At 40.8% G+C, this 24,810-nt stretch overlaps 1 protein-coding gene across 2 annotated transcripts in view; it reads left to right on the top strand.

Annotated features, from left to right (window-relative positions):
• The first annotated feature begins 1,948 nt into the window (after positions 1 to 1,948).
• Positions 1,949 to 24,810, top strand: part of Dars1 (aspartyl-tRNA synthetase 1) — a 41,098-nt gene continuing 18,236 nt past the window's right edge. Inside the window, exons 1-5 of one of the 2 annotated variants that reach the window (XM_051203955.1) lie at positions 1,949 to 2,077; positions 3,819 to 3,876; positions 5,711 to 5,808; positions 11,926 to 12,023; positions 24,334 to 24,436. In XM_051203955.1, coding sequence (XP_051059912.1) covers positions 2,012 to 2,077; positions 3,819 to 3,876; positions 5,711 to 5,808; positions 11,926 to 12,023; positions 24,334 to 24,436 — 423 coding nt within the window. In that variant the 5' untranslated portion in view covers positions 1,949 to 2,011. Of the gene's footprint in view, positions 2,078 to 3,818; positions 3,877 to 5,710; positions 5,809 to 11,920; positions 12,024 to 24,333; positions 24,437 to 24,810 lie in introns of both variants that reach the window. The other variant, XM_051203954.1, reaches the window with a different exon arrangement.

Raw genomic sequence — 24,810 nt, 5'->3', positions numbered from 1 at the left:
AGTTTGCGTGTCAACTTGACATTAGACTAGCCGCACAGGCTCACACCAGTGACCTTATTTTAACCAAGTTAACATTTTAAGATCCCATCTCCTAATCCAGTTACATTCTGGGTTAGGGTTTCAACATATGAATGTTTAGGGGTAAAGGGGGTCAATACAGTTCAGCCCTTTGTGTCAGTTAATCCTGGCACTGACACTTGGGAGACCTCGGGAGTGTAGCATGTGACTACTGATGTGGCAGATGCTTTTCCTCTGTCACTATTAGAGAAAGCAAGAGCACATATCATTAGAGATAAGTTCAGGGTCACACAGAAAGAGACCACCATTCCTACTGAAGAACCTGCACAAGGCAAACTTTACTCTTGATCAAGAGGGTGTGCAAACACCCCAAGACAGGAAGTACATTTGGTTTTTACTTGAATTCAGCTGTGTCTTTTCCCCGTTGGCTGGGGCCCACTTTACAGTCTTATTCCGTTGGCTAGTCTGAAAAGAATTGGCCCACAGGAAATGAAGGAGGAAGGGTCACTGCTCCAAGAAGAAAAGGGTCACTGCTCCAGGCCATCAAATTCCTACAGTAGAGGATGGGGACTCTGTGTAAACAGAGGTTTTATTTGGTGGGGAAGATTACAACATTTTCATAAAAGTCTTACAGGGAGGTGGACACAAAGGGAGTTGAATTCCGTTCCCTAAACACACGTTTTACAGTACAATTTGGTAGAAAAGAGTCATGGTTGATATCTCTTACACATTTTACACCATTAGTCCAAAGTTATGATCTCAATGAGAATACTCTGTCAAGGCAAAGGGACCATAGTTAAGAAGTATGTAGCAAAACGACAACAAAAAGAAGTACATTAAGAAGGCTTGTGAACACATTGAAACACGAGATTCCTACACTAGCAAAATGACAACAAATAGGATTCATGTTCAGACTTTTGTCAATCAGTTTGGACATTAGTACTAAGCCGGAGGGAATTAATACTTCCTTTAAAAAGAAAATGAAACAAATTCATATGGCTTCTGTGTATAATGGGATGTATTATTGATCATAAATATTCAATGTCATTCCCTAAGGAATGAATAAATTCTTCTCTTTTGAGCAAGCAGGAGCAGACTACTTAGGTTGTTAGCGTGTACCCAAATGCAAGATCAGCCTCCGTTCCTGTCCAGAGTTACAAACACGAACCCTCACTAGGCAGACAAGGCTGGCTTCCCTCTCCTGCCTCTGCCTCCTGGGTGCTGTAATTGCAACACCACATTTTTTAAAAACCCAATTACGTTTTTTTTTTAAAGTCTAATTTGGAGAGATCTACCCACTGGACAATCAACATGAATAACTGCCTTTAACAATGCAAAGAGTCGAGGGAAAAGCGTAGGTTATCGCCTTTATATCTGCACGCTCTCCACCCAGGCTTAGCAACCCAGCACCCGGAGCTCCCACACGGAGGGACAGCTGCCCAGAGGCCTCTGACCCAAGGGACAGTGGGCAGTGACTTCTAGCAACCAAAGGCAGAGATGTGGGCCTGAACTCGCAGAGGTGACTTAGTAAGGAGAGTGCCACAGCGATACCCTGACTCAAATAAACAAATAACGCCCATCATGGTGTTTCATGCCCTTAATCCCAGCACTCAGGGAGCAGAGGCAGGAGGATCTCTGCGAGCTCCAGGCCAACGAGCACTACACAGAGCCTGTCTTTAAAAAAGGGGAAAAAATGTTGTTCTGGGGACCCGGGGAAGACAATTAATGGGAATGAAGTCAGACTAAGAGTGCAGTTCAAGCAGCTCCCCCAAAACCAGACGCGGCGGGGCCCGATCCCACGAGGCCACACCCACCAAACCCACGAGACCACACCCACCAGCTCCTTGTGGGCGGGGCGAACTGGCGGACGGCGCGCGAGATCGCCGGTGTGGCTCTCGCGATACTTCCGAAAGCCAGGGCCGCACGCGGAGGGCGAGACGGTACGGAAGCCTGCGAGGGAGGGTGGCAGCCACTCCCCGAGCCCAGCGTCCTGATGCCCAGCGCCAGCGCCAGCCGCAAGGGTCAGGAGAAGCCGCGGGAGATCGTGGACGCGGCGGAAGTGGGTTTCCTTCTTCCCCGGGCCGGGGCGGGAGCGGGGCGAGCGTGGGAGCCTCCCCCGCCAGCGCTGTACCTGCAGGCCGCAGCCCAGCGTCCCCGAGGACTCCCAGGGCCTGGGGCTGTGTCTTGGGAACCGTGGCCCAAGAGAAGCGTGTCCCCGCGGCAGGGTTGGGGGGGGGGTCGGGTAACCGTGTGGCACCCAGTGAACCGGAAGTAGCTGCGGCGCGGCTCCCACGAGCCTGCCGAGGTTAGCGCGCACGTCCTGCACGTAACAGCACCCCGCTCCAGGCCCCGGGAATTTCTGATCAAAGCACTGCTGATCGATAGCCTCTCAGCCCTCACCGTGGTTGGGCAGGCAGTGACGCCCCTTTGCAGAACTGGCCGCCAGTGTAGTTTAAGTGACTTTCCCCCGTGACAGCTGTGGACACGTGCTGTCTTCATTTCCTTTCTCCGTGGTGACCTGCTGATAACCCTCAGGGATCCTTTAGCACTTTGCAGAAATCGGAGCTTGAAACCCTCCTTTCAAGTTAGGTGTATTGTAGTGATACTTAAGCTCCTGATTTCTTGGTTGGAGGAAATCGGCGTTTGTGGTAACTGCATCACAACTCACAATGTTCAGTTTATGTTTGACTCTGTTCGAGTGTGAATACTAAATAGAAAAGATAACACTTTTCCCCCCTTTGGTTTACACATTGTCATCCACTGTAGCCTCACGCTTCATTATGTGACAGTGTCTTTCTACTGTGCCCCAGCTGTTTCTCAAACATATGTATTTTACAAACGTTCCAAAGTAACTGCTTGGTAAGACCCACAGAATGTTTTATTTCTGTGTATTTGTAAACAAATACAAAACAATGTTTCTCATGTTGAAGAAAGAATTACAAAAGAGACGATTAAGGCAGAAACTGTTCAGTCAGCTCTTTCAAAACTACCTTGCAAAAATCTAAGGAAATTATTTTTGTGTGTTGGTGTGTCTAATTGTGTACATTATCAGTGCACTCTTGTAAGTATTATAGGTGGAAAATAAAGTATAGACTGAGGTAGACATTGTGGTAGAGTTCTATAACTGTAAGTGGAAGGAACTTTTAAGATCACTTTAGAGGTAATATATAATTAAATGAAAGACCACATGCCTTTTTAATAAGTGTAGTTCATAGCCTGAACTTAGGCTTCCTGTTCCTGACTTTGTAACAGAATTTGATAACACCAACATCATCAAAGTCTTGTAACCTGTTAGGGTTTTGGAAATTTGGAATTTCCTGCTGGTGTTTTACAAAAGCAAAGTTGTAGTTAGCGTATATCCAGCAGCTCCAGTTTCTTAGACCTGAACATCTGCTGCTCAGAAACCTTACCCAAAGCATTGGTTCTCTTTGAACATCTCTTCCTGTAATAGGAAGTTAATAAAACTGTAGTGCTTCATCGTACTCCCTTCACAGGGGAAATTTATATCTCTCCTTTGAAGTAGATTAATCTCCTTTTGAACAAGGTAGTTAAGATGCATTTTAGGCATGTGTAAATCATACCAAAGTGTTATTATGCATGATACATTCTTTATATTTGTATACGTAATACATGTGTAAGCAGAAGCTGGGTGCTTTTTGTAATAAGTACGTACACAAGTAAACATTTCCATATTTTAAAGTGTCTGGTTTCAAACTAATGAAGTGTTTCTGCAAATTAATACGTAAGTGCTTGTATTTATGTTTTAAACACTGCCAAAAAAAACCCCTTTTTTTTTCTAGGATTATGCTAAAGAAAGATATGGGATATCTTCTATGATACAATCACAAGAAAAACCAGGTTAGTATCTTCTTACTAATTCTAGCAGAACACTTCATGAAGAGTAAAATAGGATCGACCAAAGTGTTACTCCAAAGGAATGCTCTGAAAATGACGTTCATAACCTAGTAGATACTACCACACTGTAAACATTGTCAGCTTGGAGTCCTAATCTGGAAGGGAGATAATTTCAATTCTAATTTTTATTTCTGAGACAGAGTTGTATGTACTGGTATACCCAGGCTGGCCCTGAACTCCGAGTGTAACTGAGAATGACCTTTACCTCTGGTCCTCCTCTCTATACCTCTGAGTGCTGATTAACCAGTGTGCACCACCACTCCTAACCAAATCTTGGCATTTTCAAATCTACGTTTTAATCCCCACCACCGTCCCTCACCCCAGGCTGTTTCTTGTAGTCCTGGAACTCTCTGTATACCAGGCTGACCTCCATGGAGATTCACCTGCCTCTACCTTCTGAGTTTTGGGGTTAAAGGTGTACACCACCGCTGCCTGGCCAAATCTACCTTTTAAAACCTCAGGCTGCTTTGTCTTCTCTTTCATAGTGTGTCTTTCCTGGGTTTGCAGGGTGGATGCAGAAGTTGGCTTGGTACATAATCTACTGGCAGTATTTCTCCTTCATGCCCTTTGGTTTTGACCTTGAGAACCATAGTGTTCTGCAAAAACATTTCCTACAGCTGCCTCTTTGCCTTATAAGGCTAATAGTTAGATGAGGTAGATGGCATACATTTGTAACTTGATTTTTAGAAATCCTCAAATTATTGTCATTTCTACTTTCCTCTAATTAAATTAGTATATATTTAAAACAATAAATGATTTCTGGGGGCTGAGTAGTAAAGAGCACAGACAGCTCTTGCAGAGGGCCAAGGTTGGATTCCCAGACCCACATGGTGGCTTATAATCACCTATGTAGCTCCAGTTCCAGGGCATCTGATGTCCTCTTCTGACCTTCATAGGCACCAGGCACACACATGGCAAAGCATTCATGTACAAAAAAATATTTTAAAATAAAGGGATGATCTCTGTGGCTAGGCAGTGGCAATACATACCTTTAATACCAGCACTTGAAAGGCATAGGCAGGCCTGGTGTACAGAGCTAGTTCCAAGACAGCCAGGGCTACACAGAGAAACACTGTCTCAGAAAAACAAAAAAGAGGGAATGATTTCTGAATGCTATTTCATAGCACTATCTCTACATAATAGTGGCTTTGTAACCATTTTCCTACTTGGGGGACTCTGGATAGATGTACTGTTTTGGTTAATGTTAGGGCTCATAATGGTTAGAGTAGGAAGCCAAGTTTGAGATCAATCACAGTTGGCTTAAAAGCAGTGGTTCTCACCCTTCCTAACACTGTGACCCTTTAATACAGTTTCTCGTGTTGTGGTGACCCCCAACCCTAAAACTCTTACATTGCTACTTCATAGCTGTAAGTTTGCTGCTGTTATGAATCAATGAAAATACTGAAATGCAGGATAATCTGATGCTCGATCCCTGTGAAAAGCTCCTCCAACCCACAAAAGGTTCGAGAGCCACGGGTTGCGAACCGTTGCCTTGGAGACTACTAGTGGTCTTCAGTACTTCTGTGCCACCGCTTCCTGTATCTCTGCCTCATTGTCTCCTGTGAACCCACCCTAGTGGGAAAGATGGCAACTGCAGTGAAGAGAGTAGAGAATTATATGTAGGAAGTGCAGTTCATAAAGGGGGCATATTGCATAGAGAGGGGGAAAAAACTATCAAAATTATTATTAAAGTGATACCGAGTTTTTAAGCTCGCTTTGAGACAAGTAATTATGACTGTAAATCTGAGTTTTAAAATGGCTTTACTGTGTATTACAGATAGAGTTTTGGTTCGAGTTAAAGACTTGACAGTACAAAAGGCTGATGATGTTGTTTGGGTCCGTGCAAGAGTTCATACAAGCAGAGCAAAAGGTAAGGTTGGATCAGTGGTTATAGCTCATTTGCTAAGCATACCAGTTAAAACCAAAAATCTTTGTGTGTTTTGCTTTCGTCTATGCCTGTACGTGGGTATGTATGTATGTATGTATGTATGTACGTATGTATGAGTGCAGGTAGGTGCCTGCAGACTCCAGACAAGGCATTGAATCTCCTGGGGCTGGATTTGCAGGCATGTGAGAGCTGTCCAGTGTTGGTGCTGGGAATAGAACTTGGGTCCAGGGAATGGAACATGAGTCCTATGAAAAAGTAGTACATACTCTTAACTGCTAATCCATCTGTCTGTCTATCCTCTGTTCATGTATTTTATTCTTATAGTTGTAATTATTGGGTAGAAGGCCAAATACTGGGCTGTTGCATTAGGTAGTCACAGGACACGTGTAGCTATTTAAAATTTAATAGCGTTATCTGCACAGTAGTGGCACAGGCCTTTAATCCTAGCACTCCAGGAGTCAGAGGCAGGCAAATCTCTTGAGTTTGAGGCCAGCCTAGTCTACAGAGTGAGTTCTAGGACAGCCAGGGCTACACAGAAAACCCTGTCTTGGGGAGAAAATTTTTAAGTTTTGTTGCACCACTTGTGTTTTGAACCAAGAGTGCCCTTCCCTTTTTGGAGAATGCTAACTAAAAATGCAGCATTAACATCAGTAGAAACATTGGCTTGTTTAACTCTCAATTTTTATGGAATAATGGCCTTGACCTAATCTTCAGCATCTTCTAATGGCATTTATATTTGTTACAACTTTGTAACTTCCCGCTTCTCAAATTTAATCATGCCTACAGGTATGTGAAGTAGGCAGAATAGACATTGCTGGTTCACTTTATAAAGGAGGAAACTAAGGTTCTGAAGTGTAAAGCTGCTTGCCCAGTCTCGTAGTAATTGGTAGAATGTGAACAAGAATTCTAAAAGCTAAGACATCTGGACCTCTTTGGAAGAGCTTATTTAATGTGTTCCATATTACCTTTCTTAAAGCTGTGTTTTAAAGTATTTTAATACAGATTAATATATGCCTGTTATTTGAAAAATTTGACATTCTATGCCCATGTCTCCCTCTATTATTAATTATACTTTTCGCTACAAGATGTCTATTCTAATTTGTCTATTAAGAGTTTGTATTTTCTCTTTGGTTTCTCAAGACAGGGTTTCTCTGTATTGCTTTGGAGCCTGTCCTGGAACTAGCTTTTGTAGAAGAGGCTGGTCTCGAACTCACAGATCCACCTGCCTCTGCCTCCCGAGTGCTGGGATTAAAGGCGAGCGCCACCAATGCCCAGCATCTTTTTTTTTAATTAAATAATTAAAAATTCATTTTATTGTGTGTATTTGTATGGGTATGTGCACATGAATACTGATTACCATTGTGTCTAGCCCAGACACTTTCTTTTTTATTTTTACTTTTTGATTTGTTTCTTTGTAGGCAGGGTCTTTCCATGTTGTTCTCTGTGTCTGGAACTTTGTATAGACCTGCCTGGCTTTCAGCTCACATGATCAACCTGCCTTTGCTAGGTAAAAAGCATTTACCACTATACCTGCCTCTTTCAAGATTATGTTATTTTATTAAGGTATCTGACATGAGTGCTGGAAAATAAACTCCGTTCTTCTGAAAGAACACATGCTCTTAGTTGCTGAGCCATCTGTCCCGCCATACCTATTTAGCTAATGGGAAGATAGAATGAATGTGTGCCCGTGTAAGACTGAACCAGGATTTCCTTCAGACCTGTTCCCCTCCTCACCTTTTAAAAATCTCTTGTCTCTTAGATTTGGTTTGTTTGTTTGGGGGTTTGTTGTTTTGTGGTGTCTTTATTTTTAATTACGTGTTTTTGGTGCAGGTGCCCTTGGAGGCCAGAGGCATTAGATGCCCAGCTACTGAGTTACCCACACTTGTGAGTTGCTCGATATAGATGCTGGGAGTGGCACTTAGCTTCTCTCATTACACATTCTTAACCACTGAGCCATCTCTCTACTTTCTGTATTCAGCTTTTAAACACATCGGTGAAGCTGAGGGTTGTGCACATCTGTAATCCCAGTAAAATAGGGATTCTAGTTTGAGGCCTGCCTGGGTATGTAGGCCATCTCAAAAATGATATACTGAAATTGTTTTGAGATAAACGTGAAATTTTTTTTTTCTTTTATATTGGTAACTGTTTGTTTGGGAAGTAAGTAATGTATTGCCATCATTTGCTTTAACTTCTGTTACTCTCCTAACATGTAACATCATGCTTTGTATTTAATTTACTCTTTCAATTTACCTGTTTTGAATTATTGCCTGTTTTTTGTTTTGCTTTGTTGTTTTTTGTTGGGGGGCAGGATCCAGTGTTCTTCTCTCATAAATCTTTAAGAACTTTATATATTAGCCCTATTGCTTTTCTTAAGCCCCCTAGAACTGGAGTTATGTGTGGTTCTGAGCTGCCACATGACTGATGGGACTCAGACTCACATTCTCTGGAAAAGCTTAACTGCTGAGCCATCTTCCCAGTTCCTGTTCTATCATTTTAAAGGGTACTTCTCCCTTCATGGTATAATGTAGTACTCAGTCCCATTGTTTACTGGTTTTCTTGGAGCAAGCTGGGTCCTGAACATGCTCTACCAGTGAGGTTATTTGCCCCGAGTTTTTGTTGTTTTGGGTTGGATTTTTGGGGTTTTGATTTTGGAGATATGGCCCCTTATAGCCCAGGGTAGCCTCAGCTTTAACTATGTGACTATGGGTTATCTTGTTCCCTCCAAAGTTCTGGGATTATAGGGGTGTATACCACACCCACTTTTACTACGTTTCCCCCCTTTCCTGGATCCCATTCAGAGTTCCTCTGTAGCCCCTTCTTGGTTCTTGGCTCCACAGATGTGGCAGCTTCTGTGCAGGTGTGCTCTAGGGTTAGAGGAGAGTGCTCAGGGACTACTCTCCTGCCTCCTCCCAGGTCTGTGGCCTCTTTATTCCTTTCTCTTTCTTTTTTTTTTTTTTTTTTTTTTTTTTTTTTTTTTTCTAGTATGTGCTCTTTAGGATTACAACTAATAAATTAAGGATTGTGATTGCTTTTCAATAGTGTATGTCAGATTTTGAGGTGTTTGTTTCCTTCACGGTTAAACTCCGGGACTTTCCCACGTTCTCCTTACCCTGTTTGTTGCATCCTACCCCCAGCCCCCAAGGGTAGCATCTTGAAAGTGTTCAGTTTTCTTTTTAACCGTGACTTGCCTTCTATGCCTTGCTTATGATTGTGTGTAATATGCTTTTTTTTTTTTTTTTTTTTTTTAATTGTTGGTTTTCTGGCCTAGAAAGACTACTCAGTGGATTAAAGTGCCTGCTGACTAAGCATAAGGTCTTGAGTTCAGATCCACGGAACAGCATGCATTTATAACCCCATCACTGAAGTGAGGGAGGGTTCCTCCCAGTATGCTGGATAGGCAGTATAGTCAAAATGGCAAGCTTCAGGTTCAGAGAGCGTCTCAGGAAAAAAGGTGGAGGGCCAGCTCGATGGTGGCATGTGCACAAGCCCACACATACGTCCATACTCTGTATTCATATTTTTAAACATTTTTTCTAATTGGGAAATGTTTTATTATTGAAAGGGTTTTTTTGTGTGTGTGTTGTGGTTGTTTTCATTTCTGAAAGTTTCTTTATGTATTCCTGGTTGGCCTGAAAGTCATTATGTAGATAAAGTTGGCCTTAACCTCAGAAGGCAAGGTGCAGATACTAAAGGGTGTACCATCATGCCTGGCCTATAGAAAGTTTGGAATATAGAACTTCTTTTTTATATAATTAAAAAATTATTTTATGTATATGAGTGTTTGCATGTATGTGTGTGTGAATACCTCATGACTATAGTGTCTAGGGTCAGCAGAAAGATTGTTGGATCCCCTGGAACTGGAGTTACAGAGAATTATGAGCTGCCGTGTGGGTGTGGGGAACTGAACCTGGCTCAGTGAGTGCACTTAACTGTCAAGCCATCTCTCCAGCCCCTTAATACACTTAAAAACAAAACTGGAACTGTGTATACAATGTGATCAGCTTTTTTTTTCCATGTAAATGTCTACTGAATATTTATCTTCATATTCTCAGCATCCAGTATAAGTTGTATATAGTTATCCACCTGCAAAATAGGAATGATGCAGTCCTTCCTCAAAGAAGCCACCAATATCAGAAATGCTGTTAACAATAAAAATTAATGATAAGGGACTCTGCCTTGACTTTAAATATGTAAACCTCAAGATAAAAGAAAAGTAAACCTTCAAGAAGTCTGCTAGTCTCCATTTTGCAGATGAAGAACAGAGGCCTACAGTGGTTTCATAGTTTTCCTGAGACCACTTCATAGAAGTGATAGGATGTGATCCTTGGCCTTCATATTTCAGAATCTTGCTGGGTGATGGTGGCCCACACCTTTAATCCCAGACCTATCCCTGGTCCACAGAGGGAGTTCCAGGACAGCCAGGGCGGCAAATCCATCTAACCAAACAAATGGCAAAAGAGGTTTTGAAGTCTTTATTCTACCAAACCATTAGGTGCGGTGTTAATCCTGTGTGCTGAGCCTTTGCGCGCCCCTCAGAACTCTGTTTGCTCAGGGTCTTTGTGCTGCTTTAGAACTCTGTATTTTATTGCTGGGTAGATTTGTGATGCTGCTTCTGTTGTGAACCTCTGCAGCAGCTAAAAGGCTGTGTCCTCTAAGCCTGTACCGGGAGGGAGGGTGTGGGCCTGCGTGCATGCGTGCGTGTGCATGCGTGTGCATGTGCGTATGCACGCACAGTGCTTTCCATTTCTTACTACATTGTGTTCATGTGGGACAAGATCCAGCTGTGGGTTCTGTAGTAATATACTACAGGTGCAAGCTTCGGGGGGTTGTTTTTTATCATCTAATACCTTTAAAATGCCTTTGAATTTGTTTACACTTAACTTGTATGTGATCTTACTGTAAAACAAGATGGGGAGGAAGTGTCTTTTTTCCTGATAAAGGTCTGTCGATTATGTGACTGCAGAGTTAATAAATTATCACTCTTTTGACACTTTGCTGGCAACCTGACTTTTTTTACTTTTTAAATTTTTTATTCATTTGTAGTTATGTAGACCAGGTTGGCCTCAAATTCACAAAGATCCACCTGCCTCTTCCTCCAAAGTGCTGAGATGGTATCAAAGGCGTGCGCCACCATGCCTGGCTAACAATTCATGATTGTACCCTGGGTACATTTTAAAATACTGTGTAGTGAAAATAGTAACTCTCTGCTTCCCGGTTTTTTTTTTCCCGTTTGGGGGGAAGGCAAGGCTAACTCTTAATATAAAAGATTAATAAAAAATCATAGGCTTGTGGTATTTCATAAGACAGTCTGAGAAAAGTGGTCTTGGAAAGATTGATTCATTTGTCTGAGGAAATGGTTTTCTGGAATTTGATCAGAGACTTAGAATGATCTCCTCTGGAGGAAGAGGGATGCTTGGCACAAGGATGCATGAGTGATGTTTTTTCAGGGTAAGAATAAGAAATGACAGCTCTCTGTGAAGGAGAAGCAAGAGACCCACAACATGTCAAAATAAAACTGGTTATCTGGCTCTTTAAAGTGGCATTTTACTGACAAAAGCAAAATTGCTTGAAGTTTTAAAATGTGTGGTTGTCGCAGAGGACAAGGGGCTGGGAAAATGGAATGTGGATCTCTGTGCTCTTTAACATGTCCTTTGGTAGGAAGAACCCTGTAGGTGGACCACCCCCAGAGAGCACTTGTATTCTGACTAGTAAACACTTTCTTAGTGCTTTTGAGCTTGCATGATTGAAGCTGCCATGGTAGTTAGCTCATGTCTTTGCTAGAAGAAGATAGAAGCTATTGTTTGAATGATGAAAGTCATCTGAAACAAGTTGTGGTTTGTAGATTTATGTATCTCTAGCTATAAATCGGGTGATTTACCTATGTTTTCAAAAGAAACCTGTCAGATGCTTATTGGAACTGGTGTGAAAACTTAGGTAAGTAAGTAAGGCTGTTTTGTCTGTGGATGCTAATCATCACACAAGCATAAACCTGATGAGTATATGAATGCTGACCTAATTTTAAGTAGAGAAGGAAGCCTTTTCCTCTGTAAACCCTGAAATAGCATGTTCCTAGTTCCATGTTCTTTGTGTCTCCTGCAGGGAAGCAGTGCTTCTTAGTCCTGAGGCAGCAGCAGTTTAATGTCCAGGCTCTTGTGGCGGTGGGAGACCATGCGAGCAAGCAGATGGTTAAATTTGCTGCCAAGTAAGTAAGCAATTATATCCTGTTGTCAGAGTAAACAATGGTGGGAACCAGGACTCCCAGGGGTTTGGACCATTTTCATACATTAACATCAATGCTTCGTTTGTTTAAAAATGTAGTTATTTAAATTGTCAGTTCAGTGTTGCTTGAATACATTAAACTCACAAAAGAAAAAATATGGAGCACAGGCTTGTGATTCATTTGGAACTGCTGAAGCTGCACTCTTCACAGACAAGTCACATTACTTTCAAGTAGAGCGACAAAAAGCCTGGCATGCTCAACAGGGCACACAGCAACTTGATTTTGTTGTGTTTGTTGAGTTTCGTTTCCTCCCCTCCCCCCTCCCCTTTGAGATTTGCATAATGAGCAACAAGTTTTCTAAACTGAATAATAAAAGAACATAAAATAAGACAGTGTACTTTGGCAGATGATTTTCTCCTGAAGGAAGTCAGACATGTATTAATAATGTTACAACTTTTAACTCTGACACCAAAGAGTGAGGGGGGGAAAAGAGATAAAACTTGCTTTTTTGCCCAGCTGCAAAGGTATTGCTGTCTAGCTTAGAGCTCTGCAGAAGCACAAAGTTTTGTTTGACTTACTTCGCAAGAAGCAGAGCATTGAGACAGGAAAGAAGGGTGGTGGGTGCCCTGACCTAAGGTAATGAGAGTTTCGTTTTTGCTTCATGATGTGGTTGTTTTTCTTAATTTAGTATTCCCATGATAATGGTTAAAGAAGACATGGGGAAATGGGTGCGTGGTCTACGTTTTAAGTAATAAGAATAGCTATTTCTAAATAAAGTTAAATCTAAAGCAAATACTGTATTTTTCTACTGATTGATTTGAAATCTTTGTTCTTTAGATGGAGGCTTTTTTTTTTAAATGTTTTAAGTTTATTTTTATTGCTTATGTGTGTGAATGTTTGGCTTACATGTATGTATAAGACATGTATGCCTGGTGCCAAGAGGCCAGAAAAGGGCATCAGATCCTCTGAAACTAGAATTACAGATGGCTATGAGCAGCCATGTGTGGGTTCTGGGAACTGAACCTAGGTCGTCTGCAAGAACAGCAAGTGCTCTTAACCGCTGAGCCATCTCTCCAGTCCCTAGATGCTTGTGTTCAAAGACAAGTTAGTGTAGATGGAATCATGAATTCTAGAATTAGAAACTAACAAATGATCTACTATAGCATCTGAATTTATGTTGTTCTCTCCCTGGCCCTAAGACAGTGTAGTTCTTAGCAACTGGATTTGGTTTAGAGATTTACTATTATTATATAGTAACATCTGTATTTATGTTTAAAATGTTCAGCACTCAATTGTAAATTTAGTAGTTTAGTCCTATCAGTGTGGTGGCCCCCATCTTTTCCTTGGTCTTAGACTGCTGCCTGATAGTCCCTCTGGTCTTCTGATCATTAGGTTCGTTTTCATAGGCTGAGTGTGCTTGTGACATGCAAGTTAATATGTGTCCGCACGTACATAAATTACTCTGATTCCAATTGGTAAGCTGAATCTATGTAGAAAACCTCCAGTATAAAAGGAAAAAGATGGTCATGAAAATCGCAGATGTCTATGCTAAACTATATTTAATATACTTAAAATACTAGGTAAAGATCAACATCAAAAATATCTGTGGATTTTTGTCTTTTATATATTAAATTTATAAATTAAATTATATATTAAATAAGCTAACAGTTTTACATAGCACATACTTCTATTAGGTTGTTATAGCTTTAGTGTTATATTCCTAAAGAAAATGCTGTAGTTGAAAACTCTTCTGAGAGCTGGAGAGGTGGCTCAGAGGTTAAGAGCACTGCCTGCCCTTCCAGAGGACCTGAGTTCAATTCCCAGCTATCATATGGTGGCTCACAACCATCTGTAATGAGGTCTGGTGCCCTCTTCAGACATTCAGGCATACATGCAGGAAGAGCACTGCACACAAAATAAATAAATAAATAAATAACTTTATTTATTTTAAGAAAATAACTTCATATGTTGAATATTAGAAAAGTCTTCTGAAAATCCTATTAATTACTGAGGGGCCTTCTACTGATTGTGGCCTGTCATAGCCTTTGATATCTAACATAATCCACAGAGTACTCAGGTTGTTTGGATCTTTCAGGAATTCTTGGGAATTAAACAAGTAACAGCAATTGATCTGTCAGCTAAAACTAACTTGTAGAAGTACTTACAAATGGTCTCCCAAACAGAATGCAGTTCACCAATGTTTGTTTATTTGTTTATTTATTTGATTTGATTTTTTGAGACAGGGTTTCTCTGTGGCTTTGGAGGCTGTCCTGGAACTCAATCTTGTAGACCAAGCTGGTCTTGAACTCACAGCAATCAGCCTGCCTCTGCCTCATGAGTGCTGGGATCAAAGGTTGTACGCCACCACTGCCCAGCTACCATATTTATAAAGAAAGACCAGGCGTCCATGTAGAAGCTCAAGAATGATTTTTCTTATGCTGGCCAGTTGATAAAGTACTTGTGGAATACTTGACTTCAGTCTGTAGAAACCTTTGAAAATCCAGGTGTGATGGTGTGTTCTTCTTAGACCGACACTGGAAAGGCAAAGACAGGAGGGTCCCTGGGGCTTACTGGTCAACCAACCTGTTGTACTAAACGAGGACAGTGGGAGACCATTTCTCAAAACAATGGTAGATGATTTTTGAAGAAAATTACCCATGGTTGTCCTCTGATCACCATGGGCATTCACCTACTCAAGAAATACGAGAAATTAATTTTCTTTTAACAGAATATAGATAATTCCATATTCATAGTTTATGAAGTAGAACTCAGTCAAGGATCTAGATGGCATTCATACTAAACAGATAAGCTGTAAAGTAAATTTTTAAAAGCATGCTTCTGTTTTTTAGTGTCTTAAAAATTAGACTTTATACAGTTAGCAAAGTGTGGGAAAGGTAAGCTATTGCAAATTATAAAACCTTTAGTTATATACAAGTGATGGAGCCAGTTTTATACAATTGCCTTAACACATGGTACTTAGATTTTAATTGTATAACTTTTGGCAGTAATATATTAAATAATTAAGCCAGAGAAATTAATAGGTGTACTGATGGCTTTGGTTACTTTGTGAGTAATGAGGGTTCTTGTGACAAAGACTCATGGTGATAACTAATGAATTGGTCGTTGCCTGGGCTACTTAATAAGACAGATTTCTTAAGAACATTAGTGCAAACTCCTGATGAGTATAGCAGTGATTTGCTGTCTCTGTCTTTTTAACAAAGGAAATTTAGGAATGAAATACTGAGTGTTTTGACTAAGCTCCTGTCCCTAGGGTAGGACTCACCTTTATAGCCTCTATATCAACTTGCCTCTTCATGATGTTAGTTCAAAGCCCTCCACAGATTCGGTCTACTTGTTAGACACTGCCCCCAAGTTAAAGTCAAAATAGAGGGGAGACTTTTAAAAATATAATTGATTGTGCTAGGCATGGTGGTACACACCTTTAATCCTAGAACTCAGGAGGCAGAGGCAAGTAATCTCTTGAGTTCAAGGCCAGCCTGGTCTACACAGTGAGACCCTGCCTCCCAAAAATAAAATTGAAACATGTATAAAATTATGCAGTAAATGAGATGGTTAGTTGGGCTGGGGTTCAAGCACAGACTTCCTTTTTCTCTATCTAGGCTTCTGTGAGGTGAGCCTCTCTACACTCCTCACTGCGATGGCCTCAAATGCTGGTAGCCACAGCAAAGTCAGTCCTACCTTAAGTTTTATTGTCAAATATTCTGTCACAGCATTGGAAAGTCTGATTACACAGGAAGGGAAATATTTTGAATTTATTGATACGAAAAACCTATTCCAGAGGAGGAATTTAAAGGTTTTCTAATGTTAATACAAATGAGTCTGTCTCTTAGAAAGCGTGAGTGCTTTCCCAGGGAATCACCCCATTATTTAGAACTCGCTGGGAAAACAGTGGAGGGAAAAGAGTTGTAACTGTTTGCAGTGACAGTTACTTTTTCTGCATAATTTCAGTAATAAGAAATCTACGTTATAAACATGGAACCTTGATGTTACAAAATAGATCTAACGGTCCCACATAGTTTAGATAAGACTTTGGCCTTTTTGTTTTTGTTTTTTCCTCTTACCAACACGGCTGTCAGCAGTGTATTTTATAATTCCTTCCACTGCCATCCTGAGGAATGAGCTGCAAAATCACCCAGTGAAGCAGCTGTCAGGGAAATGCAACTATAGACTTCGAATTTAAAGTCACAGTTTGCCTTGTGCTAAGTGCTGCTGCCTGCCTGACTCGTCCTGTTGCTCACTCATTGGCTTACAGGTGATTGTCCCGCAGCTGTATAAGCTGAAACCTCCTAAACTGCTCCATCTTCCCTTTAGAGAAAGTGCTCCTGAGACATTCCAATATGAGTGTCCTCTTAAATTATATTTTCCTAAAGCGGTGCTTTAGACATTGTTAATTCTGCTGTTGTGTGGCGTACACGTCCCCAAAAATCACTGTGCTATGTGAAACTGCAGTAAAAATCACAGTTTATGGATAAGTGAGGTTAATAGCATAACACTGAGAAACTTTGATGGCACATTTTTAAAGGGCAAGAATTTTATATTCTAAAGGGAAGTTGAACAATTTCACAAATGTTGGATAGTCAGTAAATACACAAGAAGTAAGCGTGGCACTTTTCTTTGAGTAAAATATCTGTAGTTTGCATGTGAAAAATCCTCTAGAGAGATGTAGTGTATGCCATTGTGAGATAGTTGTGAAAGCTGCCTGGAATTGGAGGGCATATCAAGTGCAAATGGGTGTGGCTAATGACTCAGGTCACAGGGGATGTTAGCAGTATGTGTTCTGAGTGTTTCTTCATGGTTGATGTCACCCATGCTACCACCATGGTCATTGGCATTGTGTTTCTAGTTGATGATGCCTAGCATAGAGATGCCTAGCATAGACCAGTAATGAATTATCTTGTTGGCATTGTTCCTAAGTGTTATATCAAAATTGCCTTCCTTTTTAACTACCCTTGTGTGGGAATGAGGAAAGTAACAGGAGTGAAAGGTGGCTTCAGTAGAAATAACCCCACTGTTCCACCATCATCCTGGTCTTCGCTTAGAATCCTTCCCACCCTGCTTCCCATCATCTTGTTCCTCACCCAAAACTCCCTTATCCTCTGCTGCTTTGTCTTCTTGCCGGCAACATCTGTAAGTTCCTGATCTACAAACTCCTGGTGCCTTATCTCACACCAAGACCAAGTGCATGTGTAGGGTTGTGAGATATCTGTCCCTCTTCTATTTGACACTGAAAAAATCAAGATTTAAGACTTAGAGACTTCAGATACTTCCTTTTTTTATCCTTTAGTTTAAAGTGTAAATTATACAAGAAAACTTTGGAAAACAATGAATTCTGCAAAATATTCTAGTGGCCTCCTATTAAGATCAAAACAGCATATGACCAGCTTCTAAACTAGTTCTGGGTCTTGTGCTTAAATAAAATGAAAGGCTTACTTATGTTTTTAGCTGACTTTAAAAATTTGAGAACCAATGAAGCATGAAGTGATTGAAAAGAATATTTTATACCACATTGTTTGGGGGAAGCCAGCTGCTTAGGGAGTGGGCCAGCTAATGCTGCCAGAATCTGGCTTAGAAAATAAAATGCACAGAAATATGTGTATGAGGGAAAGGCTGCTTTTAATCCTCACTTAGCTCTCATGCTCTGCTGGGTCAGTTTTTACATATGAAATGCTTGTGGCTGACTTTACTCCTGGAGGAGCACCTAAACACTGGGCCTCTCGGTGTTTACATTTTGAAGGTGCTTCCTTTGGACACTGGGCAATAAAACATGTGGACTCTTAAACAACAAGAGTGAGAAAAGGAATGGCATTTATATGTTAATTCCATACAGGCCTACATTTAACCTTATTCCCATTGGCCTTTACCAGGTGGAGACAAGCTAGGATTCCACTATTAAAAATACCAAAGCAGATAGTTCCAGCTGGGGTTTCCTAATCACTTAAAAGGCAAAATTCAAGGTCACTTTTAATATCTTAAGTAGATAATGATCTTAGCATTTACTTTAGATATTAAATCTGAGGTTCTTGCCTTTTGCCTTATTGACTACACTATATTGCTAATTTTGAGCTTTTGGATTTTTTTCCTTGGAAAGAAACATTGGTGTTTAATGTGAAGGGAAATATGTGTCCCAGGTTCATCCAGTTTATCGATTTTCTTACCCAAAAGTTGGCTCACTAATTAGATTCAGTGCCATAGGACGCTTGGGCAGATCATTTTAATCAGTCTGTTAGAAAGATCAATTTTCTTGTGACTGACTGGATAGGAAAATGAAGCAACTGCATGAATTACGAAGGGAGGCTGACACATCTAACTCCGTAGGGATTTCAAGACCGTAATGGTAATTGTGTGTTTGAAATGGTTGATGGCCTTTCTGTAAAGTGTGGGTTTTCTGGAAGCAGAAGATGTTATCCCTGTGCAAGATTGTGCTTCAGACCGCACTTACATTTTCAACAATTCTTAGCTGAAGAGTTGAGCGAGAAGTGAGCTTCTTTTCTTCTTCTTCTGGAAAGTTGCTTTTAATTCAGTGTCATTTAAAGCTACAGGGTATATAAAGTCAAGATCTATCTATCTATCTATCTATTTATTTATTTATTTTTATTTGTTTGGTAGGGTACTATGGAAGTCTTCCATACCAACTCTATAGAGGGCGGCAGTTAATATGTAAATACGTTTTTTAAGGTTTAAAGGCTGACTCTTCCAGCAGCAGCTTTAAAAGACTAATAGAACTAGTAATTGTAGTGTTTGTTTTGTTTGAGGCAGTCTCTCTACCATGGAGCCTGGCTAGCCTGGAACTTGCTGTGTAGACGAATCTGACTTAAAATCACAGATCGTTCTTTGTGCTTGGTCAACAATCCTCGCTGAGCTCCAGAATTCAGGCAGTTTTAATCCTGAAAACAGCTTATTCTGTACATAAATATGTATGTGTTTGACTTTATTTTTCTATGTATTAGTCATTGTGGTTATATGATTTATTGATAGCTGGTGGTGAGTCACAAGTATATTCCTCATTCTCTAATGACTCACCTAGCTACATACTAGTTTTGTTTATTTTCTTTCCTCTTAGATATTTCACCTAAAATAGATATTTCACTGGTTGGTAGGTATAAAATTTCTGTTTACTACATTAGCTGTTATAGCTGGAAAATGAAAAACAAAATAAAAGTACTCAGAAGTCTCACTGACTTAGAACACTTATTTAGCACCTGCTCTGGTCCAGGCACTTGGCTAAGCTCGGGTCAGCAAGGGGAGAGATTCAAAACTTTGCAGAGACATATTCGAAACGCTCGCTCGGGTAAGGGTCCATGCTTATCTAAAGTTGGGGTCCAAAGAAGCCAACTTTGCGTTGTTAGCTGCTCCTTAAGCAGCTGTGCGTGCATGCCTTGACTCTTTATTGGAGCAAGTTCATCTGCTGGGGAAGAATTGACTGTGTGTAGCCTGTTCAGTTCAACGTTCGAATTTTCGATAAAGATGTGCTTTAAAAATAAAGTATAAAGCCAGGCATTGATGACTCACACCTTTAATCCCAGCACTTGGAGGCAGAGGCAGGTGGGTCTCTGTGAGTTCGAGGCCAACCTGATCTACATAGATAGTTCTAGAACAGGCTCCAGAGCCACAGAGAAACCCTGTCTTGAAAAACCGAAAGAAAGTGTAGCTGTGTAATAGTGGTACACACCTTTAGTCCCAGCACTTGGGAGGCAGGGGCAGGCGGATCTCTGTGAGTTTGAGGACAGCCAGGGCTGTCCTCAGAGAATCTCTTTCTCAAAGGAAAAAAAAGAAAAATGTCTAGGAGACCTGGGAAGATGGCTCAGCAGTTAAGGGAACTGGTTATTCTTGCTGAGAACTGGCATCTCACAACCATTGTAACTCTAGTTGCAGGGGACCTGACACCCTCTTCTGGTCTTCCTGAGCACTGGGCACACACATGGTATGCAGGCAAAACATGTAGGGCTGGGAAGATTTCTCAGTGGATGAGCTTGCCAGTGGGTGAATTGCAATCACCCATGTGAAAACTGGACACAGCATCCTATAGGTCTGTAACCCCAGCACTCCTACAGAGAGAAGGATGCGAGATGAAGACAGAATCCCTGGGGGATGGGAACTGAAGACAGAAGAGGCCCTGGGACTTCTGGCTTGCTATTCTGGCATACAAGCAAGAAAACTATAGACAAATAAATTAGATAGCAAGGACAGACACACTGTTATTCTCTGACCTCATGAGCACCATGGTAAGCACATGCACGCAACAGAATAGAATGTTATACACATGTCTTAAGTACTTCACACCTAACTGGAACTTAGAAGGAAATGGCTGAGTGATAATGGGGGCAGTGTTTAGAGAGTTATGTATAAAGATTACTTTTTATGAGTCAAAATAAAAGTGTGTTAAGCTTCTTCAGCATTAAAAAAAAAATACAGATTAAAGTCAGCAAAATACCATGGAATAGTAACATAAAATTTATAAAACATTCCATATTCTCTGCAAGTGAGAAAAAAATGTGAGTTATTCACCAAATAGAAAACAGTGACCCTAGAAGATGGGGTTGGATTAGCACTTGGATCTGAATAATAAGTCTGTTCTTTTATAAATGAAAGAACAAGGGTTTTAAAAATATTTTTGTTTGTGTGAGTATTCTGCTTACATGTTTGTAAGTGCACATGTGTGTGCCTGGTGCTTATAGAGCCAGAGAGAATGGCATGTCTCTTGAACATGTGCACTGCTTTACATGTGAATCAGTTTTTAACAAGTCATGTAGTTAGACTGGAGTTGGGAATAGTGGTCCACATCTGTATTCTTCTCAGGTGGAGGCAGAAGGATAAGGAGTGTAGGGCAAGCCCAGGCTACATAATGAATTAGGAACCAGCCTGGACTTCATGAAACTTGTCTCTCTCTCTCGCGCGCGCGCACACACACACACACCCACACACCGCCAAAAAATTTACACTGGCAGTAGTTCTGTTCCTGTGTGCATACACACGTGCAGATACACAGAACAATCTCAGCTTTTTACAGGTTCTACAAGCAGATTTTAGAGCTAGTCCTTTGTTACAAATCAATTTTTTTGTTGTTCTGGGTTTTTTTTCCCCCTTGTGAATTCATTCAGTTTTTCAAATAGGGGTAGGTAAAGGCATAATTTGGATGTATAACGACGATAATAGAAATGGATTACCCAAATTCTAGTGAACATCTGGTACTAATAATGAAGAAAAGGCAAAATGTTAGTGAGGTTTTCTTTTTTTCCGTTAAATTTCCAGCCTAAGCAGAGGGTCTCTGCCCACATTCCACTGTCTTTTGGAAGGAGACTAGTGTGAAACTCACTTGTTAGGGAACTCACTTGTTAGCTCTTGAGGGGATGGAGAGCTTTCTCTATAGAGGAGTACTTGCTGCTCAAAGGATCTGAGTTAGTTCCCACAGCATGCATGGCATCTGCAGCTGTCTGTAACTCCAGTTCCAGGGGATCTGATACCTTTTCTGGCCTCCTCAGACACCAGTCATGCACATGGTACATATACATGTGAAGCTCTCATACACACAGATGTATCTTTGAAAATAAATACAAAAAGGGGAGAAATTGGGCCAGCAGGTGGTCTGGCAGGGTAAGGTACTTATTGCCAAGCCTGATAACTAGAGTTTATCCCTAGGGTCCGTGTGGTCAAAATAAAGAACCAATTCCAAAAGTTGTTATCCGACTTCCACAGTCTTGCTGTGGTATATGCTAAGTCCTTGTTTGGCTCCAGGGTCTTAGTCTGACTGGGGAGGTAATGAATGAAGAAAAGACAAACACAGGGACTAGACACTGTGATGGAGAAATCTCAATAGAGATAAATAGGTTATTGCATAGTTTAATCAAGAAGCAGGGTTTATTGTATACAGCTGAATCAGGGAGATAGGTGTAGCTAATCTTAGAATAGTCTCTGTAAGGGAGAAGTCTTCAGGCAGTAAATATCTCAGGGGGTCAGCTGTGGTAAATATTTTCTAAACATGGACCACAGGAAGGCTTTGCTATTTTCTCATGTGTATGAGGCTTTGGACACCTTACCGTGGCTTTGTCCATGTCAACAAACAACATTCAGGCAGGGCTTAACTCATGGCTTCCTACAGGTTTACATGCACCACACACAGAGTAAGTAAGTCACTGGTTTTTTAAGGAGTGTTACTGGGCATCATGTCATACACTTTTAATCCCAATAGTCAGAAGGAAGAAGTTGGGAGATCTCAGTGTTCAAGGCCAAGTAGGGCTACATAGAAAGTTCTAGGCAAGCCAGACCTACATAATGAAACCCTGTCTCAAAGAAGGCTTTTTGTTTGTTTTTGCTTTTGATTTTTGTGGGGGAAGAAGGGTGGACCTGGGAGGACTAGGAAATAAATGTGATTGGAGTACATGATGTGAAATTCCCAAATAATCGATACAAATATTGTATTGGGGGTGGAAAGGCAGTATTTAACTTAAGTAGTCTTGAAGAAGGCTATCTGCTAACAGAAGGTCCAGAGGCCTGTCAAAGGCCTCTCTACATAGGAGGCATGAGCTTAGGGACAACTGGAAGACTGGAGCTATGGTTGGAGTAGGTTTGGTTCCCAGTGCCCTGTATTGATCGGTGAGGTAAAAACATTCCACCTGGAGACAAGTGAAGCAAGCCCTGTATCGTCTGTGAGGCCTCAGGTGGACTCACCCATACAGATAGGCAGCTGTTAGAAGTAGCACTACACTGCCAACGCCAGCAAGTGCTTTTAATAGTAAACAGAAGCCTGATCCTTCAAGTTTAGAGGTGACTGCCTACTTCTTAATTACAGATTGTGTTTTTCTTTAGGTTTTCAGTGGTGGCTGTGGTACAGGATACAGGATACTCAAGGGTCAAGAGCTATATGTACTATTAATTAATTGTTTTTAAAAAGGTGATTGGTAGCCAGATGGTGGCGGTACACGCCTTTAATCCCAGCAGAGGCTGGTGGATCTTTGTGAGTTCAAGGCCAGCCTGGTCTACAGAGTGAGTTCCAGGACAGCCTCCAAAGCTACAGAGAAAGCCTGTCTCAAAAAAACGGGAGTGGGAGGGGAGGAGGGAGGTAGGTAGTTGGTGACAGAATCCTAGACAGTACAGCCTAAGACTTTCCATTCCAGAGCAGATGGCCTTGTCAGTCACTGCGGTGTTCTAAAGTTAGCACCATGTGGCTTCTAGGATGTCTAATAACACCATAACTACTGATGATGGAATTCTGTATCAGAATGAAAGCAACTTTTCCATGAATCTTAATTATTTTTACTAAATACATTGTCACATTCCATCATAGAAGAATATGCAGAACAAAAACCAAACCAAGTTTAGTTTGGTTGGGAATCATCATTTCACGTTATACCTTTCCTTGGTTATGTGTAAAATAACCAGAACCAGGAAATGATGTGATATTTAATAGATAATGTAATAACATTCTGATTCAGAATTTAAGGATCTATGGTCGGGTGGTGGTGCATGCCTTTAGTCCCAGCACTTGGGAGGCAGAGGCAGGTGGATCTCTGAGTTGGGAGACCAGTCTGGTCTACAGAGTGAGTTCCAGGACAGCAAGAAACCCTGTCTCAGAACAAAAAACAAACAAACAAACAAACAAAAACCCCACAGAATTTAAGGGTCTAATGTTCACATCTTGGGTTTGTTAAGGGACAGCCCAGGAGATGTCGTTATTTTGTATTTGTCTTATATTAAGTGTCACACAAGCATTCCTTAAGTGTGAGTGAACAGCTAGGTTATAAGTCATAATCCAGGGACAGTGTGAGCATAGAGACTTTTAGATAATGAAGATGTCACTGAAAAACACCACCTTGATATTTTTAGTACTTGGAAAACTTTCCAGTTGACCTTCTTCTATTATTTAATTCCATTATGTAACAGTAATTGCATTTATTGAAGTCAGTGTTTCTTACGAAGGGAAATGCTGATCTCAGTGATCTCAAGGGTAAGAGGGAAAGGGCTTTTGAATAATTCAGAGGCTTTACTACTTTTTACAGTTCTCTTAGTCCTATTGCCTTTTATGTCCCAAGTATCTTATAAATTGTTACTAAGCTGTGGCATCTTAAAAAAAAAAAAAAAAAGTCATCTCTTTAACAGAATCTCACAAGGTGTTCTGTGTAATAACTTGTTTTAAATTGGTTGAAGAGGCTGGTTTTATTGAAAGTGTCTCCTGTAGTAAAGAATGGTTTGACATACTGTGCTGCTTAAATACCAAATGAATTCTGACACCTTTAATAAGATTATTAAAGTTACGGATTTTTTTTTCTCTTGACAGCATCAACAAAGAAAGTATTATTGATGTGGAAGGCATTGTGAGAAAAGTAAATCAGAAAATTGGAAGCTGCACACAGCAAGATGTTGAATTACATGTGCAGAAGGTAACTCATTTTATAATACAATGTTGTGAGGACTGGAGATACAGTTTAGTATGCTTGGTACCCTGGATTTGACCCCAGTACCACAAGAAAGAGTAAGATAGAGACAGATAAAATTATGGATATTTTATATCAAATCTGTATGTTCTTAGTAATTGATATAGCTAGGCACTTTTAATCCCAGAATTTGGGAGGCAAAGGTAGGCAGATTCTCTGTGAGTTTGAGGCCAGCCTGGTCTTTATCGATAGATACAAACAAAAAATAACAAATTGTAGAATTCTGAGATTTATGTTAATTATTGAATCAGTTTGTTCTGTGCAACCCACTTAATAGAAGGAGAGCCAATCCCTGGCTTCCATTCATATCCTTTGGTATG

The sequence above is a fragment of the Phodopus roborovskii genome, unplaced genomic scaffold, assembly GCF_943737965.1.
Source record: "Phodopus roborovskii unplaced genomic scaffold, PHOROB, whole genome shotgun sequence".
Lineage (NCBI taxonomy): Eukaryota > Metazoa > Chordata > Mammalia > Rodentia > Cricetidae > Phodopus > Phodopus roborovskii.
Note: the sequence above shows the minus strand (reverse complement) of the source record. Positions and strands in the feature narration are given on the sequence as shown.